Here is a 21,531-nt window from a genome sequence, read left to right as displayed (position 1 = left end):
ATATTATATTATTATATATATTATATATATATAATAATTATTATTATAGAATGTATGTGTATATATATATATTGTGTATATAATATATATATATATATATATATATATATATATATATATATAATATATATATATATATATAGCTATATCTATATATAGAAACCGGATCACCATTAACTGAGTCCGCTGATAACTGGGGACTGCCTGTGGTGTGTATTTCATATATATATATATATATAGTATATATATATATATATATATATATATATATTTATTATTATATAATATTTATATATATATATATATATATATATATATATTTAAATATATATTAATATATTTATAATATATATTATATATTATAATATAATATGTGTGTGTGATATATATAATATAATATATATATATATTATATATACTATATATTATTATTATATATATATAATATATATATATATATATATATGTGTGTGTGTGTGGTGTGTGTGTGTGTGTGTGTGTGATGTGTGTATGTAATTATTATATATATATATATATATATATATATATATATATATATATACTTTTAATATATATATATATATATATATCATATATATAATATAACATATATATATAATAATATATTCTAAATACCTATATATATATATCTATTATATATATATATACATATATATTATATACATATATATATATCATATATATTACATAATATATATATACCATATTATATAACTATATATATACTATATATGTATACTTATATATATCATTAATATATATACTACATATTATATACATATATATATATACATTAATATATAATATACATTATATATATACATATATTTTATACAATTATATATATACTTATATATATCTACATTATATATATATACATATATATTTATATTATATATATATATATACATATATACATATATACCTTATATACTTATAGTATACTATATATACATATAATTATACATATATATACTATTATATCATACTACATATATACATAATATATATATCATATATACATAATATACATATATTCATACATATATACATACCTATATACATATATATACATACAATTTACATATATACATTTATACATATATACATACATAGATTTATTAATATACATAGATAATATATAATCTATATACATACATACATACATACATACATACATACATACATACATACATACATACATGTTACAATGGACCCCCGTATTCAATGGGGGATGCATACCGGACACCCCCTTCGAATAGTTAAAACTGTTTATACTTAGAACCCCCTCTAAAAATGCTTATAACTGCCTATCCAAATGTATACTTAAATACCATCCTACTTCAAATGTACCTTAAATTACTATCCTATTACTGTTCTAATCTTTGAGATTACATTATTAATATAATTTCAGAGTCATCTTAAACATTTTACCATTAAAAAAGACAGACAGACAGACAGACAGACAGACAGACAGACAGACAGACAGACAGACAGACAGACAGACAGACAGACACTCCTTGTGATATCAAAAGATTGAAATGAACTTCTTTTAGCAACACTCCTATCCGTCCACCAACAGTATATATATCATTTGTCATATACTCCTTTCTCGAAGAGGATAAAAAGACTTGGAAGGGAACTGCAGTTTCTTTTACTGATATTTGAAGAGTAGTTATTAGGTAAATAATTTATTTGTCATGCTACAAAACAAACATACGTGGAGAGAGAGAGAGAGAGAGAGAGAGAGAGAGAGAGAGAGAGAGAGAGAGAGAGAGAGAGAGAGAGATCTTTATTTATACGAGTGAAATGGAAAGATTATTGTATTTCTTTTAAAATACTGTCCCATATGAATTTTGTAATTAAAGTTATTATTATTATTATTATTATTATTATTATTATTATTATTATTATTTTTATATTTATTATTTGAAAATATTAATAAACATATATACATACATGTAGCTACCATAAAAATTCTCTCATCTCAGTAATAGAAGAGAGAGAGAGAGAGAGAGAGAGAGAGAGAGAGAGAGAGAGAGAGAGAATTACATAAACTAGTTGGCAACTCGCTCCCCCTCCTGTCACATTACTTGACATATTTGACAGCTCTGGACCTCGGCTTAGTACCTGGATCTAACAAGAAAAATGCGGGGTAGACTGGATTTTCCCTCATTCTTACTAATTTTTAAATTTATAAACTAAAATCTTACTAATTCACTATAGTTTATTTTTAATGATGTGATATTATTGCTGTTTACGTTAATATTAATATTTGGAAATTAATAATTTATCATACAAAAAACACATCTCTGTAAGAGAGAGAGAGAGAGAGAGAGAGAGAGAGAGAGAGAGAGAGAGAGAGAGAGAGAGAGAGAGAGAATTATTATTTTTATTATTTGATAAGACATCAATATTAATATTTGAAAATTAGTAATCATTTTTGTATCATAAAAATGTTTTGTCATGAAAATAACATCAAAATACACTAACTAGTGAATATTTATCGTTGGGAAAGCATGCAAATCGGTGAATTTCTCACGAATAATGGAGAATATGGTTCAAAGAAAAATCCGCAAATAAGCGAATCCGCGAATCTCTACAACATGAATGGGCGAATCTGCAAATCTCGAACGCGAATAGGTGAGTCCGTGAATCTTGAGAATGTGAATACGTGGGTTGAATGTAAATATATATATTTCTCTTCACATCTTGACCATAGTTGTTGGTTTCCCTAAAGCTCTTTATTTAACTGAAAGTATATCATCTTTGAATGGAAGTATATGAATGCTAATTAACATTTGTATTTCAAGAAACAAACCATATCCAAAGGTATTTCAGTACCTAAAAGTCTTTGTTTAAATATCATTAAGTATTATGGTGTTTGCGCTGCCATTCAAGAAAATTTTTTTATATTAGCCTTCATGAGGTCAGCTGTTAATTTTACCTTTGTGACTCGGAGATTTTCATTGATTTTTTTATTAGAATTCTTGTTTTTAAGATGACTTCATAATTTTATCAACGTTTTCTTCCACTTCGAGCAATATGACCTATCAGCTCCTGGTGTGACAGTGGTAGCTCCAAGTAATTTGTAGTTGATGCGAAAATGGTGTCTTGATTTGTACAGTGGAGAGGATGAACCAACTTCAGCAGAAACGTCATAATTAATTTTCAATTGCTTTCTCAGCCATGGGCAGTGTTTTGACAACTTTTTTTCATTATATGGGCCTGCATTAATATGTACAGACAGTCCCTGGTTTACGACGGTGGTTCCGTTCTTGAGATGTCATAGGCCGGAACATCATCGAAAAACGTCAAAAATCCTAAGAAAACCTTACTTTTAATGCTTTGGTTGTATTCAGAACTATGTAAACTGCGTCGTAACCCTGGAATGCGTTGTAAACCTGGAAATAATTTCTGATGAATATAACTTAAAAGTGTCGCAAGCCAAAATCATCGTAAACCCGGGACTGCCTGTACTGATTTATTAAAAATTAAAACCCATTATAATCAGTTTATGGCTACATATTTGGAACAGTCAAGTTAATACAAAGTAAAACAAGAACAAGTCTGGCCCAGTGTTGAAGTATGGAATTCATCATCTCTAAAGGACAGACACAAATAGTTACGACATCTTAGGAAATTGGTCCCTCTCATGTGACCCTTGATATTTTGTGTGAATAAATTGATGATCTTTACATACACAGAGTGTAGGGTGACACAAACAGTTTAATTCTTGTGTAAATATTCAAAATATAGTCAACAACAAATGTCAAGTTGCGGAACAAATTGGTAAACAACATTTTATCAGATTCGCCTTTTTCAGGTAATCCAGATATAAACTGATTAAAGTACTTTAGTAATAATAATAATAATGATAATGATGATGATGATGATGATGATGATGATGATGATGCAAGGAACAGACCTTTGATAATGTTTTGTTGAAAATAATGGCAGTTTTCAACAAATTAATCTTATACAGTCTTTTCAATTCTTCTGATAATTCATTTTTCTGACTCGGCTAGGTTGTTGAGTAGAATTCCAATATATTCAGATTTGTCTCAATGAGGATACTTGCCAAAAATATTTTATCAAAAATATTTTGTTATATATTTTGCTTATATATATTTGATGGATATAGAAACTAAGGCCAGTAACTTCAACGGAATCTTGGTAGCTATATGGTGATTTTGGTATTGTCTTTGATGCGGGTATTATGTATGTATCCTTTTACTGCTGGTAGGACTCCTCCTTTGGCTGGTGTAGTCTACATGTTTCGACCATCGCCGTGGTCTTCCTCAGGGTGTTGGTGAGGATGAACTGGATGAATACTACCCCAGCCCCTGAAGGAGTCCTACCAGCAGTGCAAGGATGCATAATACCCGTATCCAAGAAAATGCCAAAAACGCCACCAGATAGCTACCAAGATTCCATTGAAGTTACTGGCCTTGATTTCTATGTCCATTAAAGAGATATAAGCAAAATATACAAGGTGTAACACAAGTTTATGCAAATATATTTTTGGGAAATGAAAGAAAGTCATTCTGAGCAGAAAATGTTCTAAAAAAAATCATGCATTTCAAGGCGCAGTTTGTTGGTGAGGTGAATTTTTAAAATAACCGTTATCATTAAATGGCTAAGTAAGATGGCGCACAAGGGATGTTGGAGTAGTCCTGGATAGGGGAGGGGGATGGAACTGATCACTTCACTTGCTATTCTAAATACTTCACTTCACGCATGAGCATGTCTGTGTTACAAGTGCCAGATTCTTTATTCATTTTTTTAGCAAGAAATTGGAGACAATACCTTACCATTCCAGTAATGTGGAATATGCAGATGTGAGGTTTATTTATGGGTTTTGCAACAGTGAACTCCACTGTTATAAAAAAAGGAAATCGGTGATTAAGCAGATATGGTTGAAATACTTCCATATTAAATTTATTCTTTAGATACTGAACATTAAGCATTAAGGAAAAACGGTTATATTTTAAAGTCACCTCACCAACAAATAGTCTTAAAATGTATGTATATAGAACATTTTCTGCTTAGAATGACTTTTTCTTTCATTTCCTGAAATATTTGCATAAACTCGTGTTACACACTAGTATATATAATAAAATTTTGATAAAATATTTTTGACAAATATTTTAATTAAGACAAATACGAATACACTGGAATTCTACACAAGAACGTAGCTGAGTCAGAAAAACGAATAATAAGAATTGAAAAGACCCTGTATAAGATTAATTCGTTGAAAACTGCCATTATATTTTCAACAAAATAATAATAATTACAATTAGTACAGTATTATTAATAATTTTTTGTCTATCATAGTTATCCTATTTGACTGGGTGGTTTTATAAAGTGTGGGGTTCTGGGTCGCATCCTGCCTCCTTAGGAGGAGTCCATCACTGTTTTCACTGTGGGGTTTTTCTAGGAGCACACACTTTTACACGAGTCCTGGAGCTACTTTGGCATCTAGTTTTTCCAGGTTCCTTTTCAGGGATCTTAGGATCGTGCCAAGTGTTCCTATAATTATGGGTACAATTTACATTGGCATATCCTATATCCTTCTTATTTCTATTTTCAGGTCTTGATACATATCAATCTTTTCTCTCTCTTTCTCTTCTACTCTGGTGTCCCAAGGTATTGCGACATCAGTGAGTGATACTGTCTTCTAGATTTTGTCAATCAATGTCACGTCTGGTCTGTTGGCACGTATCACCCGGTCTGTTCTGATACCATGGTCCCAGAGGATCTTTGCTTGATTGTTTTCTATCACTCCTTCAGGTTGGTGTTCGTACCACTTATTACTGCAAGGTAGCTGGTGTTTCTTGCACAGGCTCCTGTAGAGGGCTTTTGTTACTGAATTTTGCCTCTTTTTATACTGGTTCTGTGCAAGTGCTGGACATTCACATATGTGGTTTATAGTCTCTCTTTTTCTTACTATTATGCTTCCTGCATATGGATGAGATATTATTCCCATCTATTGTTTTTGGACATAACTGGTTCTTAGGGCCTGGTCTTGTGCCACAGTTACCATTGCTCCTGTTTCCTTCTTGAGTTCTCCCATCTGTAACCATTGCCATGTTTCATCGTTGCCGGTTTTAGTCTGTCTCATGTATTGTCCGTGCATTGGTTTGTTGCACCATTCCTCTGTTTTGTTTGTCATTCTCTTGTCTGTATATTTCTGGGTCTTTGTCTACTTTTGTCAGTCCTTCCCATGCACTTCTTAGCCACTCATCTTCACTGGTTTTCAGATATTGCCCCAGTGCTCTGCTCTCGTTTTTGACGCAGTCCTCTATATGCAATTATTATTATTATCATCATCATCATCATCATCATCATCATCACCACCATCACAATGTTTCCCCGTATTCGCTGGGGATGTGTACCAGACACCCCCGTGAATAGTTAAAACCCGCGAATAGTTAGAACCACCCCTAAAAATGCTTATAACTGCCCATCTTGAAAGTTCAGATACCAAATGTATACCTTAAATAACATCCTACTTCAAATATACCTAAAAATTACTAACCTATTACTGTACTAATCTTTGGGGTTATATTATTAGTATCATTTCGAAGTCATCTTAAACATTTACCATTTAAAATATATACTACAGCAAGTAACAGAGAGAGAGAGAGAGAGAGAGAGAGAGAGAGAGAGAGAGAGAGAGAGAGAGAGAGACCATTGAATGGCAACATCATATATCTGACCATCAAGAGTGAAATTATGAATTATTCTGATACAGAGAGAATAATAATAATTAGAGAGCGAGAGAGAGAGAGAGAGAGAGGAGAGAGAGAGAGAGAGAGAGAGAGAGAGAATAACTCCTAGACTTGACTCCTTCCCCTCCGCCAGTACGTATATCAAACTGTCATTTACTCCCCCGCCCTCCTTCCTCCAAGTGGATAAAAAGACTGGGAATCGCTATTTTTTATATTAATCTTAAAAATATTTGAAAATATGTTATAAGGTAAATGATTTATTTATATTACAAAACAAATAAACATACTAGAGGAGAGGAGAGGAGAGAGAGACGAGAGAGAGAGAAGAGAGAGAGAGAGGGAGGTATCCGTATTTGAAAGAGTTACTGTAGTATTTTTTTAAAATACTATCTCATATGATTTTTGTAATTATAGTTATAGTATTACTGTATTATTATTTGAAAATATTAATAAACATATTGTGCATACATGTACCATAAAAATCTCCATCACAGTAGAGAGAGAGAGAGAGAGAGAGAGAGAGAGAGAGAGAGAGAGAGAGAGAGAGAGAGATCCTTATTTTGAAAGAGTGAAATGGAAAGGTTATTGCAGTATTTCTGTAAAATACTATCCCATATGATTTTTGTTATTACAATTATTATCATTTGAAAATATTAATAAACATATTATACATACAGGTACTATAAAAATCTCAAATCTCAGAGAGAGAGAGAGAGAGAGAGAGAGAGAGAGAGAGAGAGAGAGAGAGAGAGAGAGAAACACACTCCCTCCCCTCCAGTCACATTAGTGATATATTTGACAGCTGTTGGACCTGGTTTGGTACCTGGAGTTCGAAAGAAAAATGCTTGAAGACTGGGATTTCCTTTATTCTTACATAATTTTTTAATTTCTAAACTAAATCTTACTAATTCACTATAGTATGTTCTTTAATGAATTGATAGCTCTTTACATTTATAATATTTGAAAATTACTAAATCATTTATGTATCATACAGAAAACATACATCTCTGTAAAAAAGAGAGAGAGAATTATTATTGTTAGTATGTGATATCATTTAATCTTATTAAACTTATTAATACAATATTGATCAATATTATTTTAAAATTAGTAAATAATTTTTGTATTATAAAAATGTATTTAGTCCTGAAAATAACATCAAAGCAAATATGTAGGCGAATTCCCCGCAAATAATGGGTAGATAAGGTCCAGAGAGAAATCAGAGAATCCGGGGAAGCGAATACGAGGGCCACTGTATTATTATTATTATTATTATTATTATTATTATTATTATTAATGAAGTATTTGTAACACTGTTGTGAAGGTGTACTTTGCGCTGATCATTTTGAAAGGATCCACAGGGAACCTCTAAATATGGTGGAACTTGTTGATCATAGGAGAAAGAAGCCAGTCTGCTATCCTCAATACATGTTGCTAATTAGGGTGACAAATAAGGTTATGAAACTTTTGAATCTGTTAGAAGAGGATGTGCTGGCTTGGAAATAAATTTTGTTGAAAAATAATGCAAACTTTTGTCTGAGTGATAGGAAGAATACTAGTACAATGTCATCATTCAAGAAGTTAGAAGAATAAATCTATTTTTACTAAATAGACATGTTAATTCTATAGCAGTTTTACATCAAGAATGTTGTTGCAGAAGTCCAACATAATAGTAAGGAGTATATTGGGGAAGAATATGTATAGACTGATAAAGTTTTCATGTCATGATAATGCTTTGACATATTATTTTGTTTAAATAATTCTAAGAGCAGTTCACATAATTACTGTACATGTATATAGAAATATATCCTAAATATATATTATTACTAAGTATTAAACCTTTTTCATTTTATTACTGGAAGACTTCATAGAAGTAAAATTAATTATACTTAAGGTCTTTATTGTGGCTAAGGTTCATGTAAATTGCTGAAAAGTAGTGGACAAATAGTGAAGGGATCAACTGTTATATCTTCCTATATGTTGTGCAAGAAAAGGTTATATTTTCAGTTAAGGGCATGGATAAAATGGAAGTAGAGTCAGGGTGTCCTGCTATTGTGTCAGCTTCCAGATATCTTTGTTGGTCTTCCTTTACTGTCATTCTAGAAAAATACATGTGCCACGTACTGTAGATATTTTATGTGCACAAGTCTGTAACTGGTAATCCAGTGCAAGTCTTTAGTTTGAAAGTTTGCAACTGAACCCGTATGTTTATTGATTTAATTGATTAATTGATTCTCTTCTCTCCTTCTCCATAGAAATTCCTCTTCCTCCTCTCTCTCTCTCTCTCTCTCTCTCTCTCTCTCTCGTGTGTTTTTCCTCTCTCTCTCTCTCTCTCTCTCTCCCAGTCTCTCTCAACTCTCTCTCTCTCTCTCTCTCTCTCTCTCTCTCTCTCTCTCTCTCTCTGTTGATAGCTTGCAAATGTAAACTGTTTATCTCTTCTCTTTTCAGATATGGGGATATCGATGAAAAAGGGGTCCCTTCAAAAAATTATATCGTTTTTGATCCTCCACATTTAGATTTTAAAGAGCAGTAAGTATGAGAATTGTGAATGCATTTTATTCAAATGTTTTCATGAAATATTTGTTTTATAGATATGAAAATGTGGAATTTATAAGTACGTACTGCACTTTATAAACGGTGTGGAAAAAAACATCCTCTGTGTTTATTAGTCCAAATTAGGTAACTTACATAAGATGGTACTATACTGCTGTTGTCTTTCCTAAAGAAGCAAATTTAATACCAAAAATTATATTTTTAGTCCAACAGGGATGCCTTTAATGAGAAAAGTAGTGGTGCAAAACAGCAGTCCAGAAAATAGTGTTCAACTTCATTCGTTGTCGGGGAACACGCTTCATTTCCACTGCACATTTTTTCAAGATAAGGTGAGTGGTTGATTGTATCTTTTTTGTACCATGATTTAAAAGCTCACATTGCTCTTAGTTTCACTTGCTTGTGGATCCACAAAAACAATTTTGTAGATAAAAACATTGTCTTAGATTTTTTCATAATTTACATTGTTTTCAGATACAAAGAATTAATATCTTAGAATCTGCATGAGCCACATACCGTTGTATTTATCAGTAATTTGAAACCTCCCTATTTTAGGTGGTGTTACCAGGGGGGAACACTTCATTCGACGTAGTGTTCTTGGGAAGGGAGGAAGGCCTCATAGAAAACACCATCTTCATACATACATCTATAGGCACCTATAAGTATGGGGTAAGTTCCCCCTGTGGGTTGTAAGGAATACTATCTGGATTTCATTAAGTACTAGGCATTTCTTTTTTGCATGAATGGTTTATTATAGTAACTACTTGATAAGTTTTCATGTACTATATTATGTTCATGGATTTATACATGTGTTATAAGTAATCAGAACATAGAAAGTGGAATGTGAAATGGATAGCGGATTGTTGCAAGGAAAGGTACAAGTTACAGTTATGAATTAAGAATTTCTCCAATTTAATTATAATGGCTAACATTTTATTCAGTTTTCATGATTTTGGTGTAGTATATTTGGGACTTTTAGATTATTGGAAACATTTCACTGTAATAAATTAATGTTGTTTTAACAGGTGCGAGCAGTGGGAACTGGAAACCCCTACAGGTTGAGGCCTCTTGTAGGGGTGCGTATGCCACTAAATTCTTCATATTCTCCTTTAATTCAGCTTCATAATCCCCATCCTCGTTCTCTGCAGGTTGGTTTCTAACCTATTTTGTATGATACGGATAATGTGATAGTGCTGGATCTTGTAAGAATTTTGTACTATTATAGTAGAAGTTCTAAAAAACCTGAAAACTTAGTGTGGCTTCTAGTCCTTGTTCCTGTTTAGAAATTTTGGTAGTTTGTATATTACTGTAAAATGGTATAAAAGTCATTGTTTAAATTCCTTTTTGGTATTGCTCTGTCATGATTTTTATTACTATTTTATTATGTCAAAACTTTTTATGAGTAGAGAAGTTTTGATTCATTATTTCTGGTGACGGTAATGTACAGTACTATAGAGATCCTTTGATTCGTTATTTCAGGTGACAGAAATGTACAGTACAGGGGGAGATCTACATCTTGAGCTCCTCTCTGGCACACAGGAAGGACAAAAAAATGTATGGAACATTCCACCCTACCACACAAGGCCTCTTATGAGAGCAAATTTTGTGGCCCGAAGGGAAAATAACCACACAGCATATGTTAGGTAGGAGTACAAAATACTATCAAACTGCTTTATTCAGTCAATAAGATTAGAGTAGATGTAAATATCATTTTGGTAGTCACTCAGGATAGATAGTGGGGATAGTGAGTGAATGAAATGTTTTCATCATTATCTTCTGCAGTTTGATGAATAGGAAATTTATTAGTACTTGTACGGTATTATAAAATTATTTTAATTACACAGCCTAGTATATATACTTTTATAGGATTCTTCTAAAGAATGTAAATTTAAATCAGAGGTGAAAAAGGGAGCATGGTAAATTTAAAAGTACTAGGTAGGAAGAGCCATCTACAATGCATCTCGCAATGCAAAGTGATACACCCCTCTTCTGTTGGGTGATAGGTAGGAAAATTACAGTAAAAGTTAGGAAGAGTGCAGTGAAATGTGTGTGCTTGATATTTGTAATTAACATCTTTGCTGAATGAGTGTGCAGAATTGTTTCTGTAATATGCACTTCACATGGAAAGTTTTTTTTTTCTGTTATGTACTACCAGTATACATATTTACGTATCGTACTACGTATATGTAGTGCATTTAAGGTAAACCGTAAAAGGAAGATAAAGATATCATATGCTAGTAGACATATTTGTATTATATTATGCATATAAGGAAATCTATACTATAAGGGAGCTAAGAGCATGTATATTCCTTGCCTATATGAAAAATGTGTGACGTGGTAGTAGTATACTGGTATTTGTAATTAGGAAATTTGAAAAAATGGAAAACATTTCTTGGCTTAAGATTGGTTGATCTTGCAGAATTGTAACAAGTGAGGCAGACAGTGATTATCTGGTGGTACCAGTGGAAGTGGAGGTCTCTGGTCAGCCGGGGCTATTTTGTCCACAAGATGGCCTCCACTTTGGCTTGCGTACACCGAACGACCCTCCAACAACTTTACCGTTACACTTACTGAATTCTGCTCACAAGCACATACACATTCAGGTAAGTGGAAATAATTTTTAAAAGCACCTAAAATTAATTGCTAATTTTTTTTAATGGGGAATTTTAAAAGATAATTAATACAGTATTTGTTCTTCTAGTTTTAACCAGTTTGCATTATTCTTTTTTTTAAGTATTTGCATTTTAAAGTTACCCTCAATGTTTGGTCACAAGTATTAATGGATTAATTCATACAATGAGATATATACATAGCTAAGACTCCGTCGTCCCCGACAGAAATTCAAATTTCGCGCCACTCGCTACCGGTAGGTCAGGTGATCTACCTGCCTGCCCTGGGCGGCAGGACTAACGGAACCATCCCCGTTTTCTATCATATTTTCTCTGTCGCCGGTGGTATCAACATTGTGTTACTACCTCCTGACTGGAATTTGCTTTTCAAGACTTTATTGATCATCTTTATTGGATTTCTTGGTGACGTACTGGATCGTTGTTTTGCATTCGCTACTGTGGACTGGATTTGGACTTGCTTTTGAATTTTTCTATTAGAATGTCTGATTCAAGTGTTAGTGTGAGAGTGTGTGTGAATGTAGGCTGCAAGGTGAGGATACCGAAGGCTTCGGTTGATCCTCACACTGTATGTCGTAAATGTAGGGGGTTTGACTGTTCTTTGGCTAACACCTGTATTGAGTGTGAAAAGTTGGATGCTAATGAATGGAAGACTCTAACTTCTTACTTGAAGAAGTTAGAGGAGGGGTAGGATTAGACGGGCTGCACAAAAGTGTGTGAGTACAAGGCCTATTGAGCCTTTTTCTGAGTCTAACTCTCCTTTTATTAATGAATATGATTCTCCCTATGTATCTGAATTCTCACAGGCTTTGCATTCGGATTCGGCTTCTGAAATCGCCAATCTGAAGGCTACTCTTCGTAAAATGAAGACAAAGAGGAGGACCATGCAAGGTAAGGCTAGTGATTGTGAATTACTAAGTGAAGTGAGTGTTCCCAGTGTTGTGGGGGGAGGGGGCTCTGACCGTCCCTGCGATGCTCCCAGGCCTAGACCTCTTCCAAACTCACATACCCAGAGGAGTAGGAAAGTCGAAAGTCGTACGGAGGTTGTGGGGAATCCCCAACGGTCAGGCGTCCCTTCAGCAGGTTCTGTTTCGTTACAGTCTGCTCAGGACCGCTCAAATAGAAGCGTCCTACGAGATTGTTTCTCGTCGTCCGGTTCATCTCCTTCACCTAAAACGAGGGTGGAAGGACTCGGATCTTTCTAGGCCACTGAAAAGGCATTGGAAAGAGCGCGCGTTCGACTCGAGCCCGGAGCGCTTCTTTCGGTCGGAGGAAGCTCCTTCTTCTATCAAGAAGGCTAAGCTGGTTTCGACGCTCCTAGAGATGTATTTGATGATCGCACTCCTTCGAGTTCTCCTGCTTCTTCTATTGAAGAGGACGCTGGGGTGGCTTCCAAGAGGATTTTGCTGGCAGTTCAAGAGCAGATTGCCTCTTTGGTGGGAGTTCTTTCAAGGGATCCCCCTCGCAAGAAGGACGCTAGACTTCCTATTAAGAAGTCTCGTCTTCTTTCTCCAGCCAGACGTGAAGCGTCCGCCAGACATAGGACGTCTTCCAGGCAAGAAGAGGCGTACAAACGTCAGGATCTTTCCGAGCGAGTTGCTCGAGATCAGGATACGCTCAGGCCTGAGGCACCAGCCAGGCGCGAGGCGCCAGTTAGGCATGAGGATTCAGCCAAGCGCGAGGCGCCAGCCAAGCGCGAGGATTCAGCCAGGCGCGAGGCGCCAGCCAGGCGCGAGGAGTTGCGTGAGGCGCCAGACAAGCGCGAGACGTCAGCCAGGCGCGAGATGCCAGCCAAGCTACACGCTCCAGCCAAGCGTGAAGCGCCAGCCAAGCGCGAGGCGCCAGCCAAGCGCGAGGAGCTTTTCAGGCGCGAGAAGTCAAGCAGACGCGAGACTTCTTTTAGACGTGAGAGAGAGTCGGTTCACTCTATGAGCCCCTCTCCTAGTAGGAGTTTGTCACCAGTAGAGAGAGAACGGGATGAAGATCCTCTCGTTTTTCAGGCCGATTCTCCACAAGGTGTAGAAGGAGATTCGGAAGAAGAGGGTGACGGTAGAGAAGGAGTCTCGAACTATAAAGTTCTGACTGACCTTCTTTTACGGGAATACGGAGATTCTTTAACTCCTGCCGCTCCTCCTTCGCCTCGATCACTGTTTTCGAGTGCGATTGTGCCTAAGTCTTCGTCGGTCTTGAAGATGAGACCTACGATCTCTATGAAGAGAGCGCTTCAGTCCTTAGACAAATGGATGTTGTCTAAGAAGGATCTGGGCAGAACTACCTTCTGTATGCCTCCAGCCATACTTTCTGGCAAGAGAGGTTTCTGGTACCGAACGGGGGGAGAACATGGGCCTTTCTCTCCCAGCGGCAGCCGAAGCAGACTTTTCAACCAAAATTGGTTGACTCGTCAAGGAGACATGCTTTGAATGGAGCTCGCGTGTCTTGGGCTATTTCGGAGACGGATCATCTCCTCAAGGGACTCTTCCATATTTTGGAAGTGTTTAATTTCCTAGACTGGTCCCTTGGGGTGATGTCTAAGAAAGCTCATGACTCGGATGGTCTTGACCCAGAAGTCATTCTCAGTATTCTTGCTTGTATTGACAAGGCGGTAAAGACGGATCGGGAGAAATCTCCTCTCTTTTCGGAGCAGTACTCCTTAAGAAGAGGAGTATTTTTAGTTCATTCCTAACCAAGTTGGTTTCTCCCTCACAGAGAGCAGCCCTGGTTTTCGCTCCCATGTCTGACTTCCTGTTTCCTTCTCAGTTAGTGAAGGACATTTCTCGATCACTGACTGAGAAGGCGACTCAGGATCTTCTCCTGCAAACTGCAAGGAAGAAGAGACCTCTTGTTTCTGTGACAAGAAAGGACCGACTTCTACGGTTCAGCCCTTTCGAGGAGGGCTCTCTCCAGAGCTACCTCTAAGAGAAGAGGTCTTGAGAGGAGAGGTAAGGCTCCTTCCCGTCCCTTTAAGAAAGGGAAGTGAGACAGACAGCCTCCAAACACCAGTGGGGGCCAGGCTTCTTGAATTTGCAGACGCCTGGTCACTCATAAACTCAGACGCCTCTTCCATGTCCAATAAGGAAGGGATATCTTATCCCCTTCCAAGACAGTCCTCCACTAACGACCATTCCACGGGAACTGTCAGCCAGATACAGGGACCCTGTACTGAGGGATACTCTTCGTCTGATGGTGAATCAAATGTGGGACAAAAGAGCTATAGAACTGGTTCTAGAGCAAAACTCTCCGGGGTTTTACAATCGGCTTTTTCCTGGTTGCGAAAGCCTCGGGGGGCTGGAGACCAGTTCTAGATGTCAGCGCTCTGAACAAGTTCGTTCGAAAGGAGAAGTTCTCTATGGAGACTTCGGCCTCAGTCCTTGCGGCGTTACGTCAAGGAGATTGGATGGTGTCGCTGGATCTCCAGGACGCCTATTTTCATGTCCCGATTCACCCTTCGTCGAAGAAGTACCTCCGTTTCATGACGGGGGGAAGGATCTTTCAGTTCAGGGCCTTGTGTTTCGGCCTATCCACAGCGCCTCAGGTCTTCACAAGCCTGATGAAGAATGTGGCGAGGTTTCTTCACCTCAAAGGCGTCAACATCTCTCTATATTTGGACGATTGGCTCATCAGGGCCAGAACAGAGAGACAGTGTTTGGAGGACCTTTCTTTGACCCTAGACCTGATAAAGGCGTTGGGACTACTCGTGAACCTCGAGAAGTCACAGCTGATTCCCAGACAGAACTTGGTCTATCTGGGGATTCAGATGGATTCTCGGGGTTTTCGAGTATTTCCTTCGCAAGAGAGAATCGTGAGAGGCTTGGAAAAAGTCTCTCTCTTCTTGGGGAAAGAACGAACTTCGGCGAGGGAATGGTTAAGCCTACTAGGCACCCTTTCCTCGCTCGAACAGTTCTTTCCTCTAGGAAGACTACATCTTCGCCCTCTTCAGTTTTTCCTAAAGAGATCGTGGAACTGGAAGACGGGACTTCTCTCCGACAGTATTCTCCTTCCAAGGGAAATGAAACCACACCTGCAATGGTGGTTGTCCCCTCTAAAAGAGAACAAGGGAATTTCTCTGGAAGTTCCGAACCCAAACCGAGTGTTGTATTCCGACGCATCGGAGAAGGGTTGGGGAGCAACACTAGGACCGAGAGAAGTGTCAGGCACCTGGAAGACAGCACAGGTGTCCTGGCACATAAATTGCAAAGAACTTCTAGCAGTTCACTTAGCGCTAAAGTTCTTCGAACCCTTTGTGACGAACAGTGTGGTCCAAGTGAATGTGGACAACACTACAGCCCTGTCCTACATTCGGAAGCAGGGAGGAACACACACTGTGTCGCTTTACGAGATAGCAAGAGATCTGCTAATTTGGGCCTCACAAAGAAACATCGCCTACTAACAAGATTTGTTCAGGGGACGAGAAACATCAGGGCGGACAGACTGAGCAGGAGAAGCCAGGTCCTTCACACAGAATGGACTGGCTTCATTCAGAAGGTGTGTCAGAGTCTTTGGGATCTTTGGGGCACTCCTCACGTAGATCTGTTCGCCACATTCCTTTCCAAAAGGCTGGAAGTCTTTTGTTCAGTGGTGGAAGACCCAAGAGCTCTCGTGGTCGACGCCTTCCTGCTGGACTGGTCTCATGTGGACGTGTACGCTTTCCCCCCTTTCAAAATCCTGGGACAAGTGTTGAGAAAGTTCGTAGCGTCCAACGGGACAAGGATGACCCTGATAGCCCCGTTTTGGCCAGCACAAGATTGGTTTGCAGAGGTGCTGGAGTGGACAGTAGACTTCCCAAGATCCCTTCCAAAAAGGATGGATCTTCTCAGACAGCCACACTTCGAGAGGTTTCATCAAAACCTCCCCGCTCTCGCTCTGACTGCCTTTCGACTATCGAAAGACTTGTCAGAGCGAGGGGGTTTTCTCGCGAAGCTTCAAGCGCTATCGCTAGAGCCCGCAGAGCTTCCACTAGACGAGTCTATCAGTCGAAGTGGGAGGTATTCAGAAGGTGGTGCAAGTCTAAGAAGTTGTCCTCCTCCAGTACCTCTATAACCGAAATCGCCGATTTCCTGTTGTTCTTGAGAGAGGTCTCTCATTTGTCTGTATCGACAATCAAAGGATACAGGAGCATGCTGTCGGCAGTATTTAGAAACAGAGGCCTAGACATTGCTGACAATAAAGATCTGCACGACTTGATTAGATCGTTTGAAACGACAAAATCGAAGGAACTAACTCCACCCAGCTGGAACCTGGACGTAGTTCTCAAGTTCCTTTCGTCGGACAGATTTGAGCCGCCCACGTAGCTTCGTTCAGGGATATAACAAGAAAATGCTTGTTTCTCCTATCTTTGGCGACAGCGCAAAAGAGTTGGCGAACTTCATGCCCTAGAAGATGAAGTCGGCTTTAACAAAGACTCGGCCTTTTGCTCGTTTAGAGAGATTCGAGATCAAAGGCTTATCGAGTCTGGTAGGGAGAGAAACAGAGAGGTCTCTTTGCCCGGTAAGAGCCCTGACGTTTTTCTTACAAAGAAAGAAGCAAATGGGAGGCTCTAGACAAAGTCTTTGGTGTTCGATTAAGGACCCCACAAAAGAAATCATGTCTAAGAACGCATTAGCTTTCTTCATTAGGAGCGTCATTACGGATGCTCACAAGTTCTGTCCTGACGACTCTTTTCCGCTTTTAAGAGTAAAAGCCCATGAAGTTAGAGCAGTGGCGACGTCTCTCTCTTTTCAGAAGAATATGTCATTAAAGAAAATCATTGACACGACATATTGGAGGTGCAATTCAGTTTTTGCATCTCACTATCTTAAAGACGTTCGCGTGACCTACGAGAAATGTTTTCTCTGGGACCATTTGTATCGGCGGATACAATACTGGGTACGTGAGCAAAACACCAAATCCTTAAATTTGTACATACCTTCTACTAGATATGTTCTAGATTCCTGCTGACAAAGAGGGCTTGGTGCTGCACTGGCGGCCAGTCACTGTTGTTCAGTAAGGAACTCTTGTGATATCTTTTAGGGGAGTATTTAATTTTTTTTTGAGAATTTTGTATAAATGAGTTTTTCGTTTCGAGTTATGGGTTGTTTGTTATGAGTTCGGGGATAACTCAGAACAATTCTATATACTAACATGGTGGTTAGGATCAGGTGGTCGGGATTGGTTATGCTCCTTCACAAGGTGTGTTGTCATAGAAGTGGTCCAGTACCCATTGACAAAGTCCTTTTAGGCTCTGCCGAGTAAGCGGTTCTTATACCCATCGACAGACCACAAGAACTCTAGCCATAGATCTAATATCTCGCTAAAGTCTTGAGGTGATGCAGACTACCGGGCTACAGCCACGAAGTCTACCACCTATCAGGTAGGAACCAAGGTTTTTCTTTTATACCTACAACATATGTTGTTTACCTGTCTATTCCATATTAGCTGTCTCTGACCCTCCACCAAAGGGTGCCAATCAGCTATGTATATATCTGACAGGTAAGTTTCATTGTATGAAAAGATATTGTTATAATACAATAAAGTTTCATACATACTTACCTGGCAGATATATACGATTAATGGCCCACCCAGCCTCCCCGCAGGAGACAGGTGGAAGAGAGAAAATATGATAGAAAACGGGGATGGTTCCTAGTCCTGCCGCCCAGGGCAGGCAGGTAGATCACCTGACCTACCGGTAGCGAGTGGCGCGAAATTTGAATTTCTGTCGGGGACGACGGAGTCTTAGCTATGTATATATCTGCCAGGTAAGTATGTATGAAACTTTATTGTATTATAACAATATCATTTTAATATCAAATTTAAATTTTACTAGAAAGTAGAAAGAAAGCAAGATATTTCAGTGATACACTTTACGTTTGCATACACACACACACACTCTCTCTCTCTCTCTCTCTCCACTGTCACATCGTATTTTACATTCTTGTCATAAGAAATAAATGCCTGTTTATTGGTAGGATATATGCTATATGTGCTGTATTCTTTTGTTTTCAGAATGTGATAACTACACCTGTGAATGATGCAATAACCATTGATTTTAAGCCTGTGAAAATACCACCTGGAACTGTTCGACCAACTGAAGTTGCTACTGTCACATTTGATCGTAAGTTTATGCAAATCTTTGTTCTTATCATAAGTTTATATTGTAGTTTTTTTTTACATTAGAATATCACAATTGCTTTTATTTTCCAAAGAATATATGGTAAATAATTTGCAAGTTGCTGGCTGTACTTGAGTGAATTGTTAGTTTTCTGTCTTGGTGATATGGTAACCATCATAAGCATAAATTGTTATTAAATAAGGAATTGTGGTTTTTGTACAGAATATTTTAGACAAGTGTACATATTCAGTACTGAAGTAGCCATCATGACCGTAATGGCAAGAAAGGAAAGTGTAGATGTTCAATACTGTAGCAACCATCGTAACTATAACTACCACATGCAGTACATGTAAATATGTACCCAGCAGCAACAATCTCACCAAACTCTGGTTCTCTCCTATAAACCTTGGTATGGTAGTGAGAAGATTATAATCATATGTCTGTTGCCTTTATGTATGCCAATGTGGTTTGGGGAGGTGTATGGCACCTATGGAAGTTAGTAGAATTACTATATATGGTGGAAGAACCACAATACAATTGCAGATAAAGTATTGAAGTTTAGAAGTTTAAGTAATACCACTAGCATGTGCTGTGCAGGCTGATAGTCAAGAATCTAAATGCAGTAAAGGCTGAGGCATAATAATTGCAGGGGCTTCAGTTTAAAACATTATGGAATTTTATGAAAACAAATGTCGTCATGGTTGTAGGCATGTTATCTTTAAGGTGATATGATGGCTTCTTTCCACTGAGGAATTTACTCTGAAGTTTCTGTTCTTCAAAACTTGCACCTTTTAAAAACAAATGGCTCTAACTCATTGAGTCATTTGTACTATACTATCATCTTGTTGAGGAGTTCTTCATATTATCAAGTTCTTCATTGTTGAGGGTTTCTCATTGTTATGTGCATGCCTCAATAATGTTGACCGCATCAGAGAAGCCTTTCATGTCAACTTCCTCATTAACTTTAAAAATGCTCCTTGACTAGCATTGTTGATGGGGAAGCCCTTAGAGGATTTTATTACTTCTGTTCATAAGGACTTCAAATGTGTATTGCCTTTGCAATTGTGAAGCTCCTCAAACTTTCTATGATGTTGCAGTCAAGCTTAGCAAAGGGTGTATGAGTCCTCCCAAAGGTGGGGGAATTATAAGTTGCATTAATGTACCTGATGATGATGCCTTGATCAATTGCAGCAGAGATCTTGTGTTGGGAGGTAGGAAAATTACTTTTCAAAATCTCGTTGGTAAAGCAGAAACTGGTTGGTCAGGAGCATTGTGATTAAGACTTCGTCCTCAAATGGGAGCCCTTTTTCTTTGAGAAATTTCTTTACTTCAGGGATAAAGTACTTTTTGAACCATTTCAAAACTAAGCCGCCTTGCATTTTGACAAGAACATTATCAGACAATTTGGTTTTTGTTCTTAGGATCTGTGGATTGTGTTGAGTAGTAGACAAGGCTGAACTTGATCATGTGAGCTGCTGAATTACCATACAGCACTAGATTATGGAAATTTGCCAGTCTTTGAATTCAGGCCTGCTCGGCAGTATTATTGATGTGGCTATGACTACATGGCATCTTTCAGAACAGACCTCTTTCTCTTACATGAGATTTTATTGTTTTAGCTGTTTTGGGAATGCTGATGCCATTAGCTGATGCAGCTTCTTCTGTGATCTTTAAAGTTCTTCAGGTCATAATGCCTAACATAACTAGCCAGCCATTCTTATCCTGTTGAGACAAAGACAAGATAGTACGTACTTGTTTTTCCACAACAAAAGCCATGCATTCAGTATACATATAACAGATGTGTACCTAAACAATTCTGGATGGATAAACACTGTCCAAGTTGTTTCAGTGAATATGTTTATTCAATTAAAATTTTGTTAATTACAACTTATAATAAATACTTAAGTGGTGTGACTGTATAATAAATACTTAAGTGGTGTGACTGTATGCAATCATATAATCACAGAGGGGCAAAGGAAAACTGAAAAACAGGAACATTAAAGTGGTAAAAGGAAATTCTCAATTTTCCTACACAGAGGGAAAAATGAAAAACAAGAACAATAAGTAAATAAGAAAATTCTTATAATTTTCATACTTTTATCCTTATCCTTTTAGCTTCTGTTTTCTGTGCTTATGTCATGATATCTTATGCATTGTATCTTTATCAGACATCTGAGTACTGTCTGATGGCCATCTAGAATTAACGTGTCATTCTGTCCCTGGTTGTTTTTACTGTATATATTCCATCCTCTCGGTCACTAAGGTGAAAGATTTTTAAAGGTCTGTACATATTACAATACTTTGGAAAATAAAGACCATAAACTATATACATATTATATCATCTTTGGGTCATTCAAAATTTTTTTTATAAACTGGGCAAGATGAAGGTCATACAGGTACTCCAGGAAGTCAGAGTTCAAACTAGAGTTTAACTTTGGCCATGGTTATTGAACTGTATATTTGAAAACTTTTCATATTTGGCCTATAAAATTTTACTAATAAAGCTGATGTGTAGAGG

General features: G+C 37.2%; 1 protein-coding gene across 22 annotated transcripts in view; it reads left to right on the top strand.

Moving 5' to 3' along the window:
- The window catches only part of LOC135226448 (transmembrane protein 131-like), a 525,255-nt gene that overhangs the window by 448,150 nt on the left and 55,574 nt on the right, over nucleotides 1–21,531 (top strand). For all 22 annotated transcript variants that reach the window (XM_064266036.1, XM_064266031.1, XM_064266024.1 and 19 more), the window contains 7 exons: nucleotides 9,201–9,281; nucleotides 9,511–9,634; nucleotides 9,858–9,971; nucleotides 10,328–10,450; nucleotides 10,782–10,945; nucleotides 11,722–11,905; nucleotides 18,908–19,016. In XM_064266036.1, the coding sequence (XP_064122106.1) occupies nucleotides 9,201–9,281; nucleotides 9,511–9,634; nucleotides 9,858–9,971; nucleotides 10,328–10,450; nucleotides 10,782–10,945; nucleotides 11,722–11,905; nucleotides 18,908–19,016 (899 nt within the window). The remainder of the gene's footprint in view (nucleotides 1–9,200; nucleotides 9,282–9,510; nucleotides 9,635–9,857; nucleotides 9,972–10,327; nucleotides 10,451–10,781; nucleotides 10,946–11,721; nucleotides 11,906–18,907; nucleotides 19,017–21,531) is intronic.

The sequence above is a fragment of the Macrobrachium nipponense genome, chromosome 14 (assembly GCF_015104395.2).
Source record: "Macrobrachium nipponense isolate FS-2020 chromosome 14, ASM1510439v2, whole genome shotgun sequence".
Lineage (NCBI taxonomy): Eukaryota > Metazoa > Arthropoda > Malacostraca > Decapoda > Palaemonidae > Macrobrachium > Macrobrachium nipponense.
Note: the sequence above shows the minus strand (reverse complement) of the source record. Positions and strands in the feature narration are given on the sequence as shown.